The following is a 17,607-nucleotide window of genomic DNA, read 5'->3' as shown; positions in this document are numbered from 1 at the left end:
AAATGAAGGGTATTTTACAATGACCATGAAATACTATCATGATCCTTCTGTTACATGATTCTGGAAAATACTGAATGTGCATAATGTGTCATAAGAACATTTACTCACATAATGACTACATAAAAATGGATTGACACAAACTGTGCTTTAACATGTTCAAGATCAGTTTCCACAAAATAGGGTTTTGCTTGCTGTTTGCAATTCCCAATGGTATTCCACTGGGAATTGCTACGGTTGCATCAGTTATAGTCATTACTGCTCATTTCCACCTATCCAGATCTACCCAGGCGTGGAGCTTATTATCTGTATGGTACAGAGTGGTACATGTTGCTTTAGGTCCCAAAGAATTAATTTGAGAAACTCACCAGCAGTTTCTTTCCACTGTCAACACCCACAGCTTTATGAGCTGGGGCAGGTATACACCAATCTCCAATAATGCTGGTCTGTTTTTCTTTCCATTTCCACATAGCAGAAACAATGAAATTACAACTCTTTTTCAAAGCTTTGATTTCTCTTCAGTATTCCCTGTGTTGGGGAAAAGGGCACCTTCAACGTTTCACTCCAAGTCATCTCAAATTTTGTTTGAATTTCTTGCCAACGATATGCTTGATAATATCTTTCATGTCTAAAACACTGTGTCTCCCTTTCCTATTTTTATCCATCTCTCTTTCTTTCTCTGCTGTCTTTGATGACAAGAATAAAACGAGAACATCTGACTGGCTTTGCCCTTGAATGTGAGTGATGCACAGCTGGCTGTGACGCCCCTGAGGCACAGCTTTGATGTGCTGCCTCTCTCTCTCTGCCGACATTGTAACAGCGTAACTTCACCTGAGCAACAGGTGTTAGACACTGATCCAGGAATTTTACTACAAGGATACCAGAGGAAACATTGTCTCCATCGCTTTGTGTTACAGACTGGTTCAGAAGGTGGGAAAAAATAAATACAAATAGATCAAAGAAAAAAGAAGAGAAAAATTAAGTCTGGCCTCAAAGTCAGCCATAAAAATTCAGCAAGGAGGCAGTCTAAGGTAATGAGACATTTTGCAAGGAAAAGAAAAATAAACAGATGCAGAAATGATTATATTTGCACCTCTGAGGAAAGCTGAATTTAGTGATCATGGTCAACAGACCAGCAGGGCATCTGACTCTGTAGATATTCGTGAATAAGCACCTAATTTCCAATTTACAGGCTTGGATTAAACAGAGAGAGAGAGAAAAAGAGAGAGAGAGAGAGAGAGAGAGAGAGAGAAAGAGAGAGAGAGAGATAGAGAGATCGAGAAAGAGAGAGAGAGATCTATAGTGTGCGCTGCCTGCACTAATGAGATTCAAATGCTGCTGATTAAGCGCAAATCTGGCATGTTGATTTTCAAGATTCATAGAGACACACAGGGACTAAGAGGAGCAAAATAAACACATGATTAGTTTGAGAGGAATCATTAAAGCTGCATGCACATGCAGACACACACACACACACACACACTGTTGACGCTATTTGAGAGTCGCTGCTGTTCAATCAACGCTCAAAACAAAATCATCTTCAGTTATTACCTGATCCAGTGAGATATTTACTTCTGAAGTGCACATTTTCATTGCAGTCACACCCCCACAGTCATTAAGTGAGAGTCTTGCTGGTTTCAGTATGAATTAGTAAAATTCACTCAAGTAACCCCACATCAGTTTATATAAGTCTCTGTTTCAGTCAGCCAATAATTATAACAACAACTACAAAAGCTAAAGTCAAATCAAAACCAGGACGTTAACTAAAATCTAAGGATGTAATTCATCTGGTCTTTGTTACTGAAGACAGGAAACAGGGAAGCAAACTGAGAAGGTACATACCACAGACACAGATTTACAGGGTGGAATTGGACTTTTTGCACTCTTTTAAGATAACAAAAGCTTTCCAATCCCAATTTTTTCGGACTTCCCAGAGGCTTCCCGGTAATTGGTAGAAATGATGGCGTGAGTCAGTGTAAGAAGAAGCACATTGGCATCTTTAGATTTTGGTCGCGCCCTTCTGTGCCATTTTGAAAGATTCTACGTGGCATTTGGCAGAGCTGTTAACAGTTAGCAGAGTCTGAAACAGCAATGTTAATACCTCCAGCGTTTCTACTGTACAACATCAAGATGCATGAGGTATATAAAAGGCCAGAATATACTGATCGCTTCCTAAAGTGATTGCATTTCCTTTATGTAGTTTTTCACTATGCAAAGAGTACTGACAGCGAGCAAGCACGGACTGGTAGGAAAATGGAGCTATGTTAGTCAAGCCACATGTCTATAATTTCATCATAAAATAATAAAAACACGAAGTACTTTATTCTTGTCCTGCCAGCAAATTGTAGTGAGGTGGGAGGGTAGGAAAATATTGTGGTTTGGGGTTAATATTAATGCAGTAAATATGGGGTGTCTAGTGTTTGTAGTAACAGTTGGCTTTTTCAACATTAATCTAGACCACAATCTTTACCCAACATTAATTTAGTGCTGTGATTGCCTAAACATAACCATAAAAATCATGCTTTAGTTGCTGGATAGGTAGGGTTCATACAAAAAAACAATAATTTACTTAATTTGGGTAGCATAACATTTCACTTGCTATAAAACATATTTGCTGCTGCATATTTGTAGTATATAACGTAATTTCAAGAAGACAGGGTTGACGTAATGTATCTCTGTGCCGGTATGACAGAACTGTCGCTCACTTGCTGCTCAACTAGGCTGCATGCTGGATATGATTCAGGAAAAGAGAGGGAGGGGGGTCTGACATAATACTGTGAGTTTTGGCAAAGCTCAGCCTGGGTTTTCTCCTGTCACTAGGATTGACTGCAGCAAGAGCCACTTACTGTACACTGGTCCACTCTTTGTTGCTGCTAGAGCCAAAGAAGTGTCCTCCTCCTGTGTCTCTCTTTTGTAAAAGAAAAGGTAGTGTTGCTGAGGATATGTGAAATATGGTATTCAGTGCCAGCTCACAGGGAAAACATTTGGCATGAAGCTCCTGATTGGCTGAACGCACAAAGTACATGCAAATATTTTGCACACAAGACAATGAGTGTAAAGCATGTGGTGCCACACTGGAGGGAATAAATCTATGTGAAGCAATACTAACTGCATATGCATTAATCAGACAATTTAAAAAAAACAAGCACTGGCATGAAAAATTGGTTGGCAATCAGATGACCCAAGGTGACCTGAATCTGGTCCTAATGCGCAAAAGGTAAACTAATGTTGTTCAAGGGAACATTTAACCAAATGAAGTCACAGTGATGCCAGTAAGACAGCTATGCTGGATCCAAGTGAGCACATCATAATTTCTATGCCCACATGACATGCCTCTGCTGGTCAGCCTGGACAGATCTGACACGCAAGCAGCACATATAATAGTTTTCTTTCACTAACCATGTAATTTGGATTTGATATAAAAAAGAAAAATATGAAAAACTGATTGGGGATTTCAAAGTGAACATAAGATGACACCGGCTCCCATTTTAATCTGCTGATAACTATTAAGATGTTTGTTTCTATTTCTTTCAGCTACACTTCAAGATTAAACATAAAACAGTTAAGAAAACTACACCTGACCATCAACGTGCTACACCATTACCTTAAATTTTGAAGAGAAAGGTCATCGTCTCTTCTATTACTTTGCTTATAAAGCACTAAAACTAACACTCTGCAATATTCCAGAATTGCAAACCCACTAACTCTTTAGTTGGAGAGCCCATGTCTTGCCAAGTCTTGCCGTGCTGCAGCATAAATGAATGTAATTCAAATTCCTTCAAGAGTGCCTCAAGAGAATATGACACACCAGCTGATGCCATTTTTCAAAGTGGACTTGAAAACACCTTTAGAGTGAGTGAGAAAGAGAGAGAGGGGGGGGGGGTTCTACATATTCACTGGCTCTCAAAGAGATGAAGTCAAACTGCAACAGGCCCACTCTAAATACTCAACTACATACTCAAACTTTGAACTGGAGTGATGCCAAAACACAGCAGAACAGGAGTAGCTAATTAATTTATTATTTTATTATTACTCATTACACAAGCAATTAATTTTGGGGAAAAAACACCAAAAAGTCTTAACGCTTGACTGGAGTGGAAAATTTGGTGAATTTACGATCGCAAAAAAGTGCAACAGAAACAGATTTGGCGAATTTATCTTGTGTTGGCTACATGAAGCACGTGACTTTAAGGAGATGAAAAATGGCAGCAGACTAAAACATCAGAACTGTGTGAAGCGATTAGGACACTATAATTTTCCTCAGATTAATAAATAAAACAATGGCAAATGCCAAATTTCTAGCAGATTTACTATATTTCTCCCCACCTTTTACAGTTTGACTGCTGTTTTTTTTAATTACGTCCCCTGGATGCGCCCTCTTCTTCTGCAATTGTTTAAAGGCGCCTGTCTGGAGAATTAGCGCCACCTACTGCTTATCTCGCTGGTCCACATCCTACCGTTAGCATAACGAATCAGGATAGAAACACGCATAAATTCGAGTTTTTTTCGGCGGTTTTCTGAACACGCGCCTTAAAATTTGCACCACATTTGTATTTAAACCTGTCTGTTGTTGGCAAATTGATTCATTCAATGAGTTATAGAAAAATAAAGTCATAAACGACCGAAGGGGAAAAACTTTTAGCGTCCTAATAACATTTGGCCTCGCGTTAGCAAAACACTAATTGAGGTAAAAGTGAATTTCGGCACTTACCCATCAAAATGACGACGGAGAGATAAATATTGTGTTTTTTTATATAATCCATGACTTCCTTTTCGGCAGACCCACAGAGAGTTCGTGTAGTTTTTGGCACCTTTACGTCCTCATGAATACGTTGAACATACGGTCCCCAGCAGGCTCGTGAGGCTCGCAGTTACAGGACACGCGCTCTCCTCAGACAGTGTGCTTGTTTCTGCAAGTTGCGCACTGTTACTCATTCCAGTGATGCTGATGCTGCTGCAGCTCCCAGTGACGACAACCTCCTTCCCTCTCTCTCTCCCTCCCTCCTCTCGCTCCCTCTGCTCCCTCTCTGGCTGTTAGTCGCCGCTCGCACAGGCTCCCGGTCCTAGAGACATACATTTTCTCAGGTTCCTCTCTGCCTGCTGTCTGGATGTGTTTTTTTTAATCTGCAGCTTCTGGCCTCAAACGAGTTTTATCTCCATGCTCTGGCTGCAGGTGGTGACACCAGCCTGTCCATAAAGAATAAGATTAAGTTTGAATTGCAATAACAAAGACCAAAGAGAATTATTGCACAGCGCTGGAAGAAGTATTCAGATCTTTTACTTAAGCAAAGGCAGCATATTTGTACATAATTTTATCTCATAAAAAATCTATCCTGTATATATAAGTATGTGAAAAATACAAAAATAAATAAATAAGTGTAGAAATACTAATTTAAAAGAAATACTAAAAGTTTAAAAGTCCTTCATTCAATTTACACAAGTGCAAATTTACCAGCAGAATGTTGTCATTTTACCTAAATATCAATAGAAAAAGACAATTTTGTTTAAAATGGCCTTTTGAGAGTGTTAACTTATGACTGAATATGTATAGCTTCCAGTTTATTGGGTTATCATTTGGTTTGTGAGGTTCACTGAGCTAAAACTAATGCAGTCCAATACAACAGTCCCATAATCAATCTTAGCACGCAGGTTTTGAAGTTTAGTTTTGTTTAAACTGTTTCAGAGAAGTGCTGCTTCAACTTCATGATCATTTTGGAGGCTTTAGTGTGTGGTGCTGTTGAACTGTACTGCAGAGGTTTCCCTGTTATTTTGTCCGCCCCATTTTTCATTATTTATGAGAGCAGGCCAGATAACAGATTGGTGGACTGCTAGTTTTAGTTAGGTGTGAGATTTTAATGGTGAAGTCATTTTAGTTGACGTCATAAATGGGCTGGTGGTTTAATCTCTCACGATATTTTACAATCATATTTTACAAAATAATGTTTTGTATACAGTTTAAATTAAACTATACATGAAGTTTTTTTTAATCTACACATTAACTATAGCTATAAATAACTATAAAAAAGTGCAAAAATTTTATTTTGAAAAATGAAAATTTTATTCATAATTAGTATACAGTAATCAAGCTATAAAAAATAATGTTTTTTTATGATTCAGGTTCATATTAAATTGCTTTTCTATACTCCAAACATAAATCCTTCATCATTTTTTGTTTTCACATTTACTGCTGTATGTTCTGCCATGTGTTTCTGATTATCTGTTTAGAGGCAAGCAAACACACTTTGCTTCTGTGCTGAAGAGTTTTCAAAGTTCACGATTGTGATCATGCAATTAAAAATGTTTCACATTTACAACTGTATGTTCTGCCATGTGTTTCTTATTACCTGCTTAGAGGCAAATTACACACATCGCCTCAGTGTTGAAGAGGTTTTTCAACATAGACTGATGCAATCATTCACTTATGACAGCTGGTGTTTTGAATAAAAGTAAAAGATGCTGCAAAAGATATAATGTATATAAATCATGAACAGGTGTGGATTTCTGCAACCTATTTTTAGGTGCAGTGCAGATGTTCATGTGTATTTCATGTAATTAAATCTTACACTACAGAACACATTTTACTAATCTATACCATGCCATTTTTATTATGAACCATGCAACAATCATTTTATTAATCCTAAACACACAGCAGGATTTCCACAAAGATCTCATTGATTGAATAAGTAAAGACATGAATCCACATCAAACAGAATTTCAGACCCTACTTTTTTCATTTTTTTGAGTAAGAACAAATAATACATGAAGTACTGAAACTCGATGTGATGCACCTTCAGAAAAATGTGTTACTCACAGCCAAAGTTGTCTTATAATGAACAGAAAAATATAGCTTTGCCTCTTTATCTAGTACAGAGGCCAAATTGTCAAATCTGTTTTTGTGCTCTCCTGTCTTCTTCTCTCAGCTAACTGTCTGGCTCGTCTGCACAACTGTCTGGGGAAGAAAACTGAGCAAAAACAACTTGAAAAGTGTGCAAAGCAGCTCTCTGAACATTGTACTTGAAACTTAAATACATTGTCTTTATTTCCGTGGCCATTCATGCCCATCTAGCTTTCTCAAGTGTTTTTCTTTAGCGTGTTTTCTCTTTATCCAATGATCGCTTTGTACATATGTACCTTTGTTTTCTTGATACTTAAATCATACAAGGCTTTCTTAATCAGTCCACTGAGGAGTACCTTTATGCTCACCTGTCAACCTGCCAATCAATGGCAGTTTGAGGAAAATGTTTTTCAGTCTTCACAGCACTTCTCTGCAGATTTGCAGAGCGACAGAAAGTGAGGAAAGCTGTGGAGTCGGAGTAAAATAGCTTCAGGCCAGAGGAACACAGAAAGATCTGAGGAGACTGTAAGTTCTTCTTTTGAGGGTGTAAAATATCACTGTTGTGGCTGCGGTCATAAAAGCACCAGGAGAAATTCCTGATTTTGAGGGGCTGTCTTCTCCAATAGCCAACCTCATGAATCAGGGGTCATTCAATCTTTACTGAAATTTGCAAGAAGACCATGGCGGTATGCTATAGGCTCATCCTCCTTATTCACTGAAATGTGCTGCAGAATTACTGCTGAATTTGTCATAAATGCTGCACCACATGGAATGATAAGCACAGAGCTCCCCTAATGACACTGCATGTCCATTAAAAGGCTTTCAAAGCTTCTTTCTTGTGAAGATAAAACTGCATGAACCTGCAGTCCGAGCTGAAGTCAGGCAGCTTCCTGGTGACTCCCTCATAAAGTTTCGACCAGGAACAACCTGAGGTTCAAACTAGCAGATCTTTGTTGTATGTTTTTCCCACTCCCACCATGTCTGTCTTTCTTCTCTGTAAACTGAGAACGCTGCCACTTTGTGACGTCCAAGCTGTTTCTAGTCATCTTCACCAGGCATCGCTCTTTGAGGGAGCAAAGAATCCAATCGGCAACAGAGATCATGCTGGGAGGACTAGAAACACACACGAACATTAAATCTTATTTGACTGTGGTGTGAGCGTATGAGCTGAATAACCCTGAGAAATGACATTAAACAATGCGGCAAGAATATAACTGGATATTGCTTGTCAGCTGATCAGCAAACTGCTGGTGAATAAGCCAATTGGAAAGTCAAGATGAAAGAGCTGATGGCAAGCATGACTTAAAGACCAATGAAAATCAAGGTCTCAACCTTGTTAACATGTACATTATTTTTATATGCTACAAGGCATATCAGGAGCAAAATAAGCCTTCAGCGCTGTGGCTGAGCATTTTCCCTGAGCATTGGAAATGCACCAGATGTTATGATAATGTAGCCAGACGCAAGGCTCATGCATCTATTACCTTTCTGATAAATTGACTTGTAGGAAGACCTTGCACAATTTGCTCTTCTTCTTCTTCTTGAAGAGATTTTCTTCCTGGACAAAAATCCTGAAAAGTTATGAGCCAGAACAAATGTCTGGCGTTAAGTATTGATCTCCTCCAGCTTCCTGCTGTTGCCTTGAACAAACTCTTCCAATTTTTCCACTAGTTTCCTTTATCTAATCCTCATAACGCATGATATTGCACAGGAGACACTCCTCTCACCCTGAAAGGCTGAGGTGAGTGAGTTCAGGTGAAACAGGCCATTTAACTATCAACATTTCATATGGGCACATAAAACAAATGACCTCCTTATACAACTCAGGTAAAACAGATTTTTTTATGTTTTTGTGCAGCCTCTTTTCTTGGAGTATCTTCCTAGATCATGTGTCTTTTCTGTTTATTACCAATTCCACATATTGTTTTGAAGCATTTCATCATTTTCAGTTTTGCAATAAACAGTTTTTCATGACTTCATTGAAAACAAATTGTTTGTTACCATCTGGTAATTTAAAGGACCCTTAATGCCACACTCGGACAGGGAAAACAGGAGACCAGACAAAGTCAATAGTTTTAATGAATCTTCAGAGAATGTGCAAACAGACAAATCTAGACGAAACACAGAATTTGGAGATCTGAGAGGAGGAACAGCCAGAGAAGTGTTGAATCCAATCTTCCTGCATACGCCGACAGGGCAAAGCATGAACAGAGACAGGTGGGGGTTCGACATCTGAGCACAAAAACAAATGTCAGGGAGTTGACAGGCATATCGTAGATCCATCAAAGTACGAAGGACATTATCAGAGCTTGATCGTTACCACACAAATGAACTGATGATTCGACAAATACTGGGTGCTTAAATACTGTGGCAGCAGGTGAGTCCTGATTGCTTGAGAGGCTGAACCCAACCTGTCGGCCACACCCTGCAAACGTGATAGACAGGAGACAGAAGGGAGGGGAAACACAAAGACACAGTGGGGAAAAGGGAGGGGAAACTCCCCACATTGTTTTTATTATGGCACCATTATTTGTAATCAGCTTGACAGGTCTACAAGGGAACAAGCCTGTAGCCAACCCTGTTTACAGACTGTAAAATGTTGTCTGACTGCATAGATTGTTATTGCTTTTTGATGTATTTTTCTTTTTACTGTGTTTGTTTTTACATTTGCACACTCTTTGAAAAGTAGTATGGATTTTATCCCCTTGAAAAAGTTAAAGTTTAAAGTTAACTGAACAGAATTTAGTTTCTTTTTAAATGAAAAACATGCATATTTTGCATAATTATGTGCACTAACTACACAATATAATATTATATATATATATTTCTGCATTGTTTCATTTAATTTGTGGCTGACGGTAGTAAAGTATACATGTCAAACGGGCCATGAGGCAAACTGTTGCAGTTCCAGGAAACAAACCATGTTTGGTTTTGATGGAGGACTGAAAGCTGAAATCAGGCCTCTCTGAATCCTCTTGGCAAGGATCAGACTACTAAACGTGAGGACATAACGAGTGGACAGCTTCTTTCCTCTCACTGGTCCTGTTTTCACCACAGGCTTCTGAGGTTGGTCGCAGGTTCGCCAAGAAACATCAGAAGTTGTTGCACAGGCTCTTAGCCTAACTTCTCGGCATCGTCCTTTCAGCACAAATCTGCCACAAAAAGAGGTTTGACACTTCCTAAAGCTGCGGAGCTGAGCTGATGAGTTTTCAGTTACATTTAGCAGACTCTCAAAGAGGCCCAAATGGAAAATGTCCCAGAGGATCCTTCTTCCATGACTTTTTTGTCAGGGAAAAGAAAGTAAAAATGATTTCCACAGGGTGATTTAGCCACAGTGGTTTCTAAGGAGCTCAATCAGTACAAACCACTTGTCAGTCTCATATTCTCCAGAGAGGTCTCTAGCAAACCAGCAGTCAAAGATCTGGCAAGTGAACCACCTCAGGCTGTCCCTCTGCTACATCTGCCATAATACAGGACAATTTTGAATTGTTTGAATTATAAGACAGTTGGGTCACCTTTCAGCATCCAGTGTCTCAACATCCCTTTATCTTTCCATTTCAATCCAAAATAAACACAACTGGACATGAGCTCACGCTGCAACAGCTACACAATATGGTTTTCTTGCAGGGGCGTATTCAAACAAGGCAGTGAAAGCAGTCCAAAGCTAATAAACAAATTCCCACCTCTGCTGTCGGCCAGCTTTTTTCATCACATCTGCAGAATCACCTACATTCTAAGTCAAATGCAAGAAAATGGATCAGATTTAAGTAATAAATTGGTCTCCAGCAGCTCTCCAGGAAGACATAACATGCTGCGCCTCCATAATGACATTTCACACATGCTGAAAATGAATTGAGAGCACAATTATGTTTGTATCAGTGGTTTTATTTTCACCAAAAAAAAATTACAGCTATTTGTGGTGAGGGGAAAGGCATACTGGTGTCAGTTATGCACCAACCCTGCTGTGTGAACCACGCACAAGCTGCAATTATACAAAATGCTCATGCGAATAAAACACATTTTTAAGTGGCGAATAAGAAAACACGTAACAGATTTACGATGTGATCCTGTGTTTTTCTTTTCAGCGAAGTAAAAAACACTGAACCAAAAACAGGCTAAGAGAAGAAGAGAACAGATTTTCCTTCATTTGATGTGTTAAGTGTTTGAGCACAATTCCAGCTTAGGACGACAAATGATAATAAAAATAAAGAACTGGACAACACACTCAGAGAGGTCATGACTGTAGGTGTGGCTGTTTCCTGATCTAGATCATTCATCAGAGATGAATTCATCTCATTCATCCGAGAAGTCGCAGTGAGAGGGACCTGGGTCTCGACGAGGCTCATGCTGTGGAGAGCAGGCCCTATGAGGCATGAGGTTTGGCAGGGCAACCGACTCCTTCTGCTGCTGTTTGAACTTGTGGGTTTAGTAGTAGGGGCTTAGCAGAGGCAGCAGAGAGAGAGGTGAAGATTTTGCATTCTGTCGGTTCAGTTGCAGATTTAGGGTTTGTCTGGTTTGTCTGGTAACCGGAGAAACATAGAAAACTCATCACTGTGCTTCAGCATAACTATAGCATATAGTAGAATTTGTTTCCATTATCTAAAACATATACTGATGTCCCAAATCTGAGGTTTCAGTTTCAGCACTACAAAACCACAGAGCAAGCATTACTTCAAGCTCAATAGATCAGAATGCAGGGCAGGTACAACTTGCAGGTTATTGTAATCTATATGATCTTCATGACATTCTGGGAAACACACGAGTGCAGAAACATAGGCCAGGAGGAGGTGAAGTAGATTACAACACATCATAAAATAACAGCTGGAATGCAGTGAACGTCACAGACAGATGATATCAAAATGTGTAGGATTGTGCAGGCTTAGATTTATTCTGGAAAGTGTCAACTTCAACGGGTGTTAAGTAATGCTGACAGTATCATGAAACCCAAATGACATCAGTTCAAGACCATCACAGCCTCGACATTTACTGATGTTGCTTACAGGTCACAGGGTCAGACAATAGAGGCTCCCAATTTTCAGCCTAGGTAATCAGTCATTCTTATTCTTACTCTTACTCTACTCTATGTAATGTGAAAGGGGCCGATCATAGTGACAAACCGATGAGGAATTCATCAAGAAACTCAAACTGCAGCTGCAACGTTTGGTCTTGGTGCTATTATCAGCATCATTTTCACCTTTTCAGCCACAGCAGACAACTGTTTTCAGCAAAAAAAAAAAAAAAAAAGCTCTAAAAATCCCACTGTGCACTACCTGCCTAACACAAAACAGCAAAATGATGAAGTGGTTGGTGAGCAGGGAGGAGCATTTAGGAACAAAAAAACCCAACAAATGTCGTCTTCAGGAACCTTTGGAAATAAAAACAGAGCTAAAAAAGAAATTACCTACATCCAGATGAATGCTAATGTTGGTGTAGATAGCTATGTATTTGCTAATAAGTTGGTTCTATCAACATAAAAGGTCATGATACGTCTGTTTGGGGTTTGCTATACTCTGCTGCTCTGCAGAGTCTTATGGGGTGTCTCTTTGTAGGGTCTTCCCCCAGTGGTCTTTTTGTACACTATGACGCCAATCTGGGGTCTTCAGATCAGTTATTTCATGCCTTCATTGTAGGTATTCCTCAAACGTGAACATGTCTCTCACCACATTCCCCTGACCTTTGTTTGACTACGTATACCATCTGTCAGGATGATCTCAAATCTAATCACGCAATTCAATTAGAAGAACCTCATTAGTTTGAATCGCCTGTAGAAGTAAGGCTTTGTCTCAGGTCTCACTACATGACTTTTCTTTATCCATGAGCAGAGTCTGGTTTGTTGGCAAAATGATGGGTGATGGAGGTCGAGATGGAGACAGAAGTAATTTTCGAAATCAAGCCCACAAATCGTTCTGCTTATTAGAGGAGAATGATCAATCGGACAGCCGCCAGGACTTTCATAGCTTGAGTTCGAGTATTTAGTTACTTAGCAGAACTAGACCACATTGTCATCTAAAGTGAAAGAAAATCTGTGTTCCACCGGCCAACATGTGGTTTCAACCTTTTCTGTGAGTCACATCAGGGTAGCCTGAAGAACAATGATACGACATGTTTTTCTTGTTATTCCATTTAGCATTGCTTGGACAAGGTTTCTGGAAACACAGCTTGTCGTTTTGAACAGAACCTGAAGATTTGTGCATTTGAAAAACAGAACAGAAAAATCACTTGCCAAAAAAGAAACACACTGATTGAAACAGGCGTTTTCTGTTGATGCTGACATCACGTTGTCAGCAATTAGTTTTTCAGCATTCTTACCGGTATAACTCACCATGAAAATCTGTCTTGACAGTTTATTATTTGGCATGTGTAATTTCATTTTTCATGTCCACCATGGAGGTCAGAGTTCTGGGTGACTTGCACCTTTTGAGGAGCTGCCGAGGGTTTGGTGTCTTGCTCAAGGATATTGCAGGAATGCTGGTTCCCTGGAGATGCAAAGACCCAAATGTGCTGATTGTAGGGTGGCCGCCAAGTAACTATGTGTGCTACAGTAATTCTGGTCAATGGTTCATGTGGCTTGATGTAGACTTTTTTCATTTAACCTGACTTGACCCGTTCAGAAACATTTTCTTCTTGTGCTGCTGATCGTGCAGACTGCTTGAACATCTTATATTTATGAGGTCATTTACATAGTCAACAACATTTATGCAGCTGATGACATGAGCTGAACACATTTGCTCTAAAAAGGATATGGATATAAGGAGTCCTCATCGATATGATGCATTATAACCACTTGATAATGATACATTTACTCCCTGTGTGCCAATATAGAAAACAACTATGATGTTTGTTGTTGACGTGACTCAGATACTGCATTTCTACCTCTGTTTTGCTGTGTTTCCAAAAAGTAACAAGGACGCCATTTAAACCTGCAGTAAATTCTTTATTTATTGATGCATGTGTTTTCAATTCATTGAATTTCTTGCTACATTTAAACTCTTTAAAAGTTTACAATATGCTAAGCCTCTCTGAATCCCTCAGTTAAACTTTATTAGCTAACAGGCACATGTATTGATAGATGTTGTCATGCAGCAGCGAGCATGTTGTTTACCCCCACAGTTGGCAGGAAACAACTTGCTCTTGATGTGTAATCTTATAAATGGAAATACGGTGCTGTCTGGGTTTGTCGGGACGCGTTTCCTCCATCTTCAGAGTTTTGTCTGTGTGTATAAGTCTTATCAGGGCCCATCAGGAAGTGTCTCCCCATTGACTGTGTCCCAGTTACTGTAAACAAGTCTCCTCATACCTTGCAGAGTTGTGGAAACAATTCCTCTGCAGTGTTTTGACATAACAGTTTATAGACCCAAATGCACCTCATATATCATCCAGTAAATCTACAGGAAATTGACAAGTTAGACCTCAATCATCTTTTTCTTCTTTCTTTTCCTCTTGTTCTTTCTCCCTTGCTGTCTCGGTGGTCCAAGCTGTTGGATGCGTTGACAGAACAGTTAATACCACGTAGATCAGATTCCTTGTCTGTGCAGGTTTGCACGGGAACCTCATTTAAGACAATAAATATCACATTTCATGTTTGATTGTGTGCACTTTAGCTCAAGGTCAGCCGATTTAAACTCCTACGGGGATATAAAGCAGGTTTATGTGTGTGAAAGAGAGCAGAGGAGAAAGATTTTGTAAAGCACAGATCTTTCTGCAATTATATGAAAAAAATCTGATATGTTCCACAATTGTGGTTTACTTTGCCGCTGGAAAGCGCAGGAGAACTTGGCATGAATGTTAAATCACTGACTGAATTTAATTTCCTTCCATCTGGCAAAACATCAAATCCTGAGGCAATTTTTTAAATAGTTTGAAGCAGTGTCAAAGACGTAGATGCAGAGCAAACAATGTGGTGATGCTCTCACAAACAGAAAATCCCTGAACAGCGAAGGGCTACAATATAAAAACTGGTGTAAAGCAGAGAAGATTAGAGGAAATGCCGAAGAAAGAAAAAGATAAAGGAATATTAGTGAAAGAAACATATCGAATACTGAGAAGAGGAGAGGAAATCCAAGGAAAACAGAATGGAGACTCAAAGAAAGAAGTGACATATGGAAGCAAATCAGCAGATGATATGAGAGCAGAGAGAAAAAAAGAAACATTTTGTCAGGAGTCTGGAGACAATTAGAAAGCTGAACCAAGTAAGAGAAGAAGAATGAAGGGAGGGCATCAGTGCGACAGAGAGTACACTGGCACTCTCTTCTGCAGTCTGTCTGGACTGACATTTTGGGAAATACAGTTATTTGCTTTCTTGCTGAGAGTTAGATGAGAAGACTGACACCACTTTCATATCTGTGTATTAAATATGAAGCCAGAGTCAGCATCTGGTTATCTTAGGTTAGCATAAAGACTGAAAGTGGAGGGAAAACTCAGTTTAGCTCAGTGCAAAGTGAATCCCAGTAGAACCACTAGGCCAGCTTCACCTGTTTTTAGGTAAGATAAGACAAGATAAAACTTTATTAATCACCAGCCGGGGAAATTTGGGTATTACAGCAGCATGTAATAGCAACAGAGACAGAGAAATTCAAAAAACAAAATACAAAATAAAAGTTGACTATATACAGCATATGTACATATTATATAAGTGACTATATAAGAGAAAAAAAGCATACTTTTGTACACTGCCACAAGTGTACAAAAGTATGCTGCCTTCAGATTAGTAATAAAAATAAACAGTGTTAATACTATTGCACAAAAGAAAATATACAAAACTGTGAAAAAAATGTAATATATATATATATAGATAGATAGATAGATAGATAGATAGATATAGATAGATAGATATATCTTTATGTCTTTATGCAAAGCTATAGATAACCAGCTTCTCGCTGTAGCTTCAGACAACATTTTGGGAGATACGCTGCTCTGCTTTCTACCATGTCTATATAAGTTGGAATGAAGCTACAGCCAGCCAAAAGATGGTTTGGTTAGGTTAGCTTAGCATAAACACAGCAATCGGGGTTAACAGCAAGGCAGGATCTTTCTAAAGGTAGAAAAATGTGCCTACCAGCACCTCTTAAGTAGCCTGATGCACCACATTGTTTGTTAAACAGAACCATGTGGGAAGCCATCCTCAGAAACTGTTTGGAAAAGAGTCAGGCTCTTTCAAAAAAAAATACTTGACAGGTGATTGGATGAATCATTTGTCAATCACTGTCTATCATGGGCTAACTTCAACCAATCAGGTTAAGAAATTACATGATGTAGTCGGAGAGCAACACTCTTGCCGAAGCCAGATGAGAGAACAGCAAAAACATCTTTTCCATCAAGAAAAACCTCCATTGCTGTTCTGTGCTTATCTTTCATTAAAGTTCAGATATCACTGATGCTGTAGCAGCATCTGTGCTAACCAACCATTCCATTGCCACAAGCGCAGAACTTGAAGTCTGGCAAGATGGTGTGATCTTGCTAATCCTGCTGCCTCACAGGATATCCTCCAGAGTGGTGTGAAAGAAAAGCAAAGAAAGCAAATAAGCTTATTTACACAATGTTAAACTGTTGCAACCCATTGTCATTCCCAGGTCGTCAAACACCGATGTTTTGTCATGCTCCCATGCTACTCATAAAGACACACAAATTACCCTTTAATGTTTGTGTGAGACCCCTGCAGAAAGATTTTTAATACGTGGTTAATGTTGTGAAACTGGTTTGGTTTAGGCACCAAAAGGTCAAGTTAGCAAATGGTCATGGTTTTCATTTAAGTAAGTGTGTTTCTCATTATATGTGCATTATATATTACGCACAATGTAAGTTAAGTATATTACATAGTTCAACTAACATACGTCATACTTCTGGGTCAAGGTCTTGTGTTTTACCCATCCATTCACCTTGACCCCCTCCCCCATGGACTTTTTTATTGTTTGTTCTACATCACTTTGATGAGTTTGAACATCTAATATTGAGATAGATGGGAGCAGTCTTTGAGGGAGCTTTTTTACAAAGCTGGGATAAACCACATTGGCAGAAAACAGCTTTGAGGGTGCATTTCAGTGTTGACCCAGGGTCAAAACCAGGACTGTGATCTGGTCTCTGTTCATGTTACTTCTGGCTGCTAGCTCTGCCACACTGCTGACCACACTAACCACAGCCTTCTCAGACAGGGGAGCAAGAATTTTGACCTCAGCAGGGAATATTTTCTCAAGTCCTTCCAGAGGTTTTCAATGTCAAAAAGACAAAACTGACGAAAATATAATTTCCACAGAAGGAAGCCACAGTGTTCAGATCGGTCAGAAACCCCAGAACAGGCGTCTTTTTTGGATCCGTTAAAAGACATATCTCCACTGTCTGTATATTTTCAGAGACAGATGAGGTCCAGGACACATTCCTGTCTGCTGCCCTGCTAAATTTTAATCCCAGCTCATATCTCCATTTCTATCAAATATTACAGGAGGAGGTCTTGGCACAGATGTTGGCTGTGTAAAATCCATCACGAGGCATGAAGGAGCACATTATTCAGCATTAGCGTGCCCTTGTGTGTGCTATTACCTGCAGCTCTCAGCAGAATAAATTGTCTTTTCCCTGAATGATATTCTCTACGGAAATTCACATAATAACACATATAGGTGCTGAGTGATAGCAGCATATTTTCCCTTTCCATCAAATACTGTATGTCCACATACGATTTTAAATATTTAACATGATGGATTGGTTATTTTATCTTTTCACTTCCCATTAATAACATTCCAGACAAGGCAGTACTGCCTCTGTAGGGATAAAAAGTCATTTTT

At 39.3% G+C, this 17,607-nt stretch overlaps 1 protein-coding gene across 1 annotated transcript in view; it reads right to left on the bottom strand.

Annotated features, from left to right (window-relative positions):
* ltk (leukocyte receptor tyrosine kinase) overlaps positions 1–4,852 on the bottom strand; it is a 56,454-nt gene extending 51,602 nt beyond the window's left edge. Inside the window, exon 1 of the mRNA XM_041954160.1 lies at positions 4,709–4,852. Within this exon, the coding sequence (XP_041810094.1) occupies positions 4,709–4,760 (52 nt within the window). The 5' untranslated portion in view covers positions 4,761–4,852. The remainder of the gene's footprint in view (positions 1–4,708) is intronic.
* Positions 4,853–17,607: the final 12,755 nt, after the last annotated feature.

Source organism: Chelmon rostratus, chromosome 15 (assembly GCF_017976325.1).
Source record: "Chelmon rostratus isolate fCheRos1 chromosome 15, fCheRos1.pri, whole genome shotgun sequence".
NCBI lineage: Eukaryota > Metazoa > Chordata > Actinopteri > Chaetodontiformes > Chaetodontidae > Chelmon > Chelmon rostratus.
This window is presented reverse-complemented; position numbering and strand designations above follow the sequence as displayed.